A 7,597-nucleotide genomic window follows, 5' to 3' on the forward strand; every position below is an offset into this window, starting at 1 on the left:
AAAAAAAAAAACACCTGGAAAAAATTAACCAACCATGCCAGAGCCATGAACCACAGAAAAACCCCCTAACGATCCAAAACACAGCCATTAATGCAGACACCACAATCACTATCACAGAGCTAAATTCACTCGTATGGATGCTGCTGCTTCTATCACTAAAAAACAGCCTGTGTATACTCATGGATTAGCATGACATATCCTAAAGCTATCTCCAAGCCACAGTAATGGTCATCTGTTTCCATCACACTCAATAATATTTGACTGCACAGGCCTCTTTCTACTTTTGCCCTTTGATAAAGCTAGAGGACAGACTGTTAGTGACCTGTCAACACAGAGCCATGTGGCCTGCAGGACCTGGGACCGGGATGAGCGTGGCCTGTGCAGCACCCTTCACGGGTGGTCCACCCACACTGAGCTCTTCACCAGCTTGCATGTGCCAGGAGATCACAACTAAATTTTAAGGTGCTTATTTACCTTCAAGTCAACCTTTCAAAAATAATAAGCCAGTGAACTGTATCGCGCAGTGTTGGAATTTGAATCTCTGCGAGGTTCATAATCCCCAGTAACAACATTACAAGGAAGCAGCGTGACGGCATTCCTAGTACGCTCATAAATGGCAGTCTGCAGATGGACTGGGTGGGTTTTTGCAATTATTTGTGCAATAATGACTGAAGCCGTCTTCATAAGATCTGTTATTTCATCTAATCCCTTCTCAGTTTGAGATCATTACAGGCAGAGTTGAGAATTTGTACCTGAAACAAAAGACTGTTTTAAAAGTTAGTCCAGAGAGAGTCTGTGCGCCTCACTGCATAATTCTCTATCACACAAAAGAACAAACACACACACAGGCAGTTGTACTGTAGGGCAGGTAAGTCAGCAGGTGAAGTCATTCGCACCAAGGCTGTGATTATTATTGGCAACCGCGGATGGCAAAAACCTCAATTAAAGTGCAGTGTGTGTATGACAGGTACATCCTGTTCTTCCTTGGTGGCCCAATCCAGGTAAGGGAGGAATGGGGGAAGAGTAAGTGTTAGCCTCCTTACTGACACACACACACCCACACACACTCTTTTACTTTCCCATAATTGGCTGGATTGTTTTGGGAGATGGGTCTGTTTTGTCTGCCCTGATGGCGTCGACGAGAGATTTTTAAGTGAAGAACAAAGGCGGGCTGAGAAGCCGCAACAGAGTTTTGTTAACCATCTGCTATCATCAACATCTGCTGCAGCTGGACTCCACACACACACACACACTGTTTAAGTACACCCACTGCTTCATTTATCAGCCCATACCCAACTCATTAATGTAGGCAAAAACAGGGGCCCCAGAAAGAAACAGTCGACCGCTCAAAGTACCTCGCTGGCCAAAAATGTTAATATTTATGGAGGTTTAATGCACTACATTAATAACTCAACACAGAGCAAATGCAAACCCTACGTCTCCATGACCATGAAAAATAAAACACAATGACGCTTAAAAACTTAGCTTTTTCAACTCCTAACAGTGCACCAGGAGATTTCTTGCCTGCCCTTTCCACTGTTACTGTTGCCACTAGCCAGTAGAGACATGCTTCCCACAGTTGCTTCTGTTCTTGCCACACTTCAGTGCCTTGCTTCCTGGAGCCTGACTCTGGAGTTCAGGGCCTGAGCGGGGAAGTTTGAAGCAGTCTGTCTGTCTGTCTGATTCAGTAAGAACATAAAGAACCCACCACTGTGGTGCATATCTTGGAAACTTTAAAGAGTTCCCCAGTGGTTTTTGTGGCATGAAGGTAAGGGCGTGCATTGTGAGATGAGAGCTGCCAGTCTGCAATGTGAAAATGACACAGGATTTTGGGTTAGACTGCTGGAGAGGTATTTAGCATGGTACAGCATGATTGCGGTGGCACTCTATGGATGGAAAAAGTTCAAACCTGCAGGGCTGTTTTGTCAGAGTGTTCGGATTTGCAGGGGAATGTGCTGTTAGGACAGTCAGAGCTTGAGATGATTAAGGGAGGATGGTCTCCAGCAGGTGAGATGAGACACACTGATAAAATGTACCCGATGATGGGTAACTATGCAATGGCGCCAAGAGGGAATGTCTAAGTTTTCTTATAGGGAGACAGACAGAAGACAAATCGTTAGTTCTAACAGACGAAAAGGCGGAGTTACAGCCTGTATTCGGTGTCAGGTAGACAGTCTTCTGGTATCCTCTCCAGGCCCATTGGAGCTAATGAGCGCTGAGGATTAGAGCGATACACACATCTTTATTCGCTCATTATAGCTAATACCTATGGACCACCCTGGGCACTTATGGAATCGTCATCTAGGAGAAGATTACAGCTGTCTCATTAAAAGTACATTTGAAGCTATCTGCTGTCTGAACATTTCCTATCTGGTTCTGAGTACTACTTCCTCATTGAGACATAAACAGACAGCTGTGTATAGGATCCCTCGAGCAACCAAGGGTTTGACCCCTGACCCCTACTGTAGATTCTGCCTCCTCAGTCTTTCCGGATCTTACTCCCCTCTCCACCCTTGGGGCTTTTCCTTCATTCAAGTTCTTACTTGCCCCTCAGCCTATAGATACGTGGGACTTAGTCGATTCCAGCGTGCTAATGGGTGAAGGAAGATGTACCGAGAAGTGAAGTGAATAGGCCCATGTGGTCTGTCTGAGCAACAGCGCACTTAATGGATTCCTGTAACTCTGCAGCACTGTCAAACGGGAAGGAGATGCATTAATAGACTAAGAGGGGACAGAAAGCGAAATCAGTTCTTCCACTAGCTAATGATTTGACTGAGCCATTTTTAATGGCGCTCCATCTGTCAGCCGCAGACTGACGCCAATGTTTTCCATAACTTCAGAGAGTCAGGGCCTAAGACGCACAGCAAAACAAGACCGGCAAATTTGTCAACAAACAGCAAGCACATGGCAGCTGTAGTAGGGTAGTTAACAGCGATGACTCATACACATACAAACACCCACACCCACACTTTTACACATACGCACACAATTTAATATTTCGGAGCCTATACACAACTGCACGCTCTGACATGTCAGCCTTTTGCTGCCTGACTCACTTGGCAGCTTTCTCTGCCAAATAAGTATAACCCAAAATCCTCTAACAAAAATCTGACACCCGTCCAAAACACATGGAGACGTAAAACACACTCACACGCCTCACTACATCAGTGGGACACCTTTGGTCCTAAAGTAGAGCTCGGCTGAAGAAAAGATAATAATAAAAAGAGAAGAGGATATAAGCGGATGTAGGGTAGAAAGAGGCAGGCCTTTCAGTATTCAGATCACTTAAGTAGATACCAGTCATCTTGTTCTGGCAAGCTGCTTCATGTCTTGACACACATACAACAGCAATCAACTGTTTCCAGCTTTCTCTTTCTATTGTACACAAAAACACAATCCATGTAAACTGTATCATTTTAACCACGGCTATGATCTTTTGCATTTCAGGCATGTGTGAAAATGGCACAGCTCTGTAATTAACCTCTAGAGTAAAGTCGTGCCTCATAACATTTTTTATGTTTCACTTATATTGTATGAGCTTTTGTTGTGCAGCAGGCTACTCAAGTGCTGTTTTCATTCAGTTACCCTTAAAGAGAGTTACTTTATTATGGCGATGATAGAGTCAGGGCCACCTGCGCAGGAGGGAAATAGCAGCATAGTCTAGAAGTCTTGTCCCTGCACGCTCGTCAGATATGACAAAAACCTCAAACCTCCTGACATGTGCGTGGCTGGGCTCTACATAGTACATGCAGCCACAGGGTGAAAAATATTGTCATCTCTCTTTGAGTCCCAGTCCCAGCAATAATGCATGCACACACTTTAGCACACAGGCAAAGACTTGAAAACAAATTGCAGTTTGCAAATCACATGGAACTTACTGGCACTGAGCTTAACCAAAACAATCCATCTCTGTCAGGCATCATGTGCATGCCCGAACACCCCCATAATCAACACTATGATACGCAAAGTACAACAATATTAGACAAGCCTGGTGTTGAGAAAGAATCAGGTCAGGTAAACTCAGCCAAAGCCTCAGTTAATGAGTTCAATGTCACCACATTCCACAGACAGATTAAAGCTCATTCAACACCACAACATACTAGTTTCACGTCGCCACTTAAAATGTGAATTAAGCCCTAAAGAGACAGCGATAACCTCAGAACATTGCAGAATCCCTCTTCAGCTGATTGCATAAAGAGTGGCGGTGCTTCAGGGCCAAATTCCACTTTTACAGTTGTGAATGAGCCCCTTTAAAGGATGAATAATGCTGGTGGGTCAACTGTCTGAGGGAATCTGATAAAGGCACTTTTAAGGGAAATTTTGATTAGTCAGACATATGAGGGTCAAGAGAAATGAAGGGTCCAATTCATTTCCAACAATTGATGACATTCAATGCCAAATGCCCATAGATGAGTCAATGTCGGGCTTCTGCGAGACAGATACAGTCAGGATGGAGTAATCCAATAGCCCATACAGCACTGTATGCAACAATAGGGGGAAATAATGCCTTGTACTGTAAATTACATCTTATTTCAGGACATTTGATTGTTATCTGTGACATATAATAGCTAGTGTTGTGGTCTCACTGTGCTTAATAAAACTGAAAAAAAAAAGACTCTACTTCTCAAAATCAGTAAGATAAAGCTCTTTAATCACAAACTCTAATACCTTGTGCCTTTGCATTATTACTGCAAGTCATTATTTGAAAACGTGTAACAGTATGTTCTCAGACACGTTTGCTGCCAAAGTGTACCAGGAACATATCAAAGAATCAAATCAAACCGGGACTTTAGAGATTGCTGAGCTTTGACTTGAACGTTTTAGTCCAACAAACTTTATAAATCCGCTCAGCTGTGTTCAGCTTGATGCCCAGCAACACAGGCTCAGAACTGTTATCGGTTCAGACCGGGGCTAAGAAGGGTCAGAGCACACAGTTTTTTGAGAAAGCTAGTGGCGTGCTTGGTTTATGTCTTAGGGGAAGAACTGAGAGAGCCCATTTCCTATACTTTCCTGACTGATGCTCAGTTGCTAGCCACTTCCTAAACCCAGAACAAAGCTGCAGAAAAGTGCACAAACTAAACAGCTAATAGTATACCTGCAGGGGTTAAGAATAACATAGTACAGAATAGAAAAGTGACTACCTCGACCTGTCATCGAGTTTGCCAGGCTACTTCCTAAGATTTAACGGCCAAGCCTGAGACCTGTCGGTCTGCCTAGACGGGTTCTGGCTTCAGTTGCAGCTGAAACACTAATTCACACAACACTGGTGCTCCCGTCCCTTTCGCAGTCATGTGAGATGACGGCATGGAATTTATGAATTATGTATTATTACACAAACAAACAAACTCTGTGTACAAATTTTAGGAGGATTTCTACTAATAGAAAGGGGCTGAAGTACAGTTAATGAAACAATTACAAGCAAAAAATACCTTTCTGAGGTATTTTACAAATTTCAGGTAGAAGTAGAACTCTTTTTTTTCTTCCTTTAACTTTTCTATATTCCCTATACCCTTTGTGGCTTAGCACTGGCCCTGAAAACAACACAGAAGCATTAAAGTCCTTAGATATGGTTCATTGCATCATTAGAAGAAAAAACATGTGATTCGGTTCTATTATCTTTAAAAAGGTGGCACTAAAATCAGGCCTAAAGCACATGTCAACATGCATAACAACCTTTTACTTTGATTCTGAACAATTATAACTCTTCAACTTGAGTGTTTGAGGTTCTGTTTGTTCTGCTGCATTGCAAGTTCAATCTCACGCTGGCCATAATAAGTAGATTTTAAGAATACACTGAGAGAGTATTCGACCAATCTTAAAGCACTTGGAAGAACAGAATGACAATTTGTTTCCCTTTTACTGAATGAAAGCAATCTGGACAATCACGTTATAGCCTGAGTTAGTGACTATTACTGCTTTTATCGTTTATTTGATATGAATCTACTGCCAGTTTGTTTTTCTCCATAATAAGTTAACTTTTTTGGGTTGTGATTAGTATCTCCGTTGGCTCTCATTTCTGTGTTGATTGTGGCCTTGGCAGTTTTTGTTTCTTGATGTGAAGCTTGCTAGTTATATAAGCAAGGCTTCTGTGCACACTGTGGTGAATTATTGGCTACAAACAGTAAGCTAACCCTGAGAGAGGCTAAAGAGCTCTGCATAGAGGTAATTCAGCACCAGATCATACGCACGGGGCACGTTTTTATCCTTATTCCCACGTTCTTCTCCCGGGAAATTTGAGAGTTACCATGGGAACTGATGAATTCCCGGGACAACTCAGCTGCTGCCAGCTGAGCCCCCACCCACATTTTCCCCGGTTCTTCCCTCCCTCCTGCCCCCACGTGCATGTAGAGGGGACCGAGCTGAAGTTTTCTGCTCCAGTCTGAGCAGTTTCCACTTGACTTCTGGAAAAATGCTTTGCAGCTTCGTTAACTTTAACAAATCCCAATCCAGCGTTGGATAGTTTGTGCTTTTTTGCCCCTTGTCTGAAACCAACTTTGTTTATGACATTAGGGAAAAAGCAAATACAGAATTCAAGAGTCATTAAAACACTGATCTAGGTATTTAAAGATTTAAAATAGTACACTTGTTAAGTGAAATAGTAACACAAATTCTTACCAATACAAAGGCACAACACATCCAAACAAACAAGCATCTTCCTCTTGGTGCAAAACGAGCTTTCCACCTCAGGTTGGGTGAGGAAGTGTTTCCCAGCTCCGTTCTCCTTCCCTTCCCCGGATCCTCCGCTGTCAGCTAACCGCCGCTGGAGCTCCTCATCCTGGGGGAGCATGCTGCTGTGAGTACCGGTGGAATTTAACTTCTGCATGTCTCTGGCTGGTTAAAAGTTAATGACAACTTGTTCGAATGTGGTTCCAGTAAGTCCTTTACGTTTGTAGTGGCAGGCAAACGATGAAAATCCCAAAAACTTTAAGTCCATCCGTCGTCGGTGCGCCAAATCATGTCAACTAAAGTTTGACAGCAGGAGACCCTGGTCAAGCAACCGGCCGCGAGGTGAGGTTACGTCGGTCATCCAAAGGCAAGAGAGAGGGGGGGCGAAGCAAGGCAGGAGAAAACCAGACAGAGGAAAACAAGCATCCGACTAAACCGAGTCACAACAAACTTCTACCGCTGGAGCGTGCTCTACAGACTACTTTGAAACGTCCCGAGCGAAACATGTATGCAGCGGCGCACATTAATGGAACTTCAAAATAAACCCCGTGACTGCTCCTCCTATCCTAAGTCGAGTAGCGCTGATGCGTTTAAGTTGGTTATTTCCGGTATGTGGTAGTGGGTTTGACTTTACGCATTTTGTTGGGGCAAGGAAAAAAAAAACGTAGAAAATCAATATGTAACGATCAGACTGGAGCTTGCTAACAAGTTCGATCCATTTGACCTCATGACCGGGTACATGTCCATGCCTTAAACTGCCTCGCCAGTGTCAGGACGTGTCCCACATACAACTTCTGGAGTTCAGAGGACATGTGGGTTGTTGTTGTTTTTTTTAAGAGTTTGTTGTTCAGAAATTTTACACAATCAAAACAACAAACCAAAACCAAACAAAACGAGGGTATAAATACATTCCATAATAATGATGTGTAGT

At 43.3% G+C, this 7,597-nt stretch overlaps 1 protein-coding gene across 1 annotated transcript in view; it reads right to left on the reverse strand.

The window, feature by feature from the left end:
• Nucleotides 1–7,266, reverse strand: part of ppap2d (phosphatidic acid phosphatase type 2D) — a 16,206-nt gene extending 8,940 nt beyond the window's left edge. The window contains exon 1 of the mRNA XM_005745367.2: nt 6,616–7,266. Within this exon, the coding sequence (XP_005745424.1) occupies nt 6,616–6,823 (208 nt within the window). The 5' untranslated portion in view covers nt 6,824–7,266. The remainder of the gene's footprint in view (nt 1–6,615) is intronic.
• Nucleotides 7,267–7,597: the final 331 nt, after the last annotated feature.

Source organism: Pundamilia nyererei, unplaced genomic scaffold (genome assembly GCF_000239375.1).
Source record: "Pundamilia nyererei isolate P.nyererei 1_Seehausen unplaced genomic scaffold, PunNye1.0 scaffold00158, whole genome shotgun sequence".
NCBI lineage: Eukaryota > Metazoa > Chordata > Actinopteri > Cichliformes > Cichlidae > Pundamilia > Pundamilia nyererei.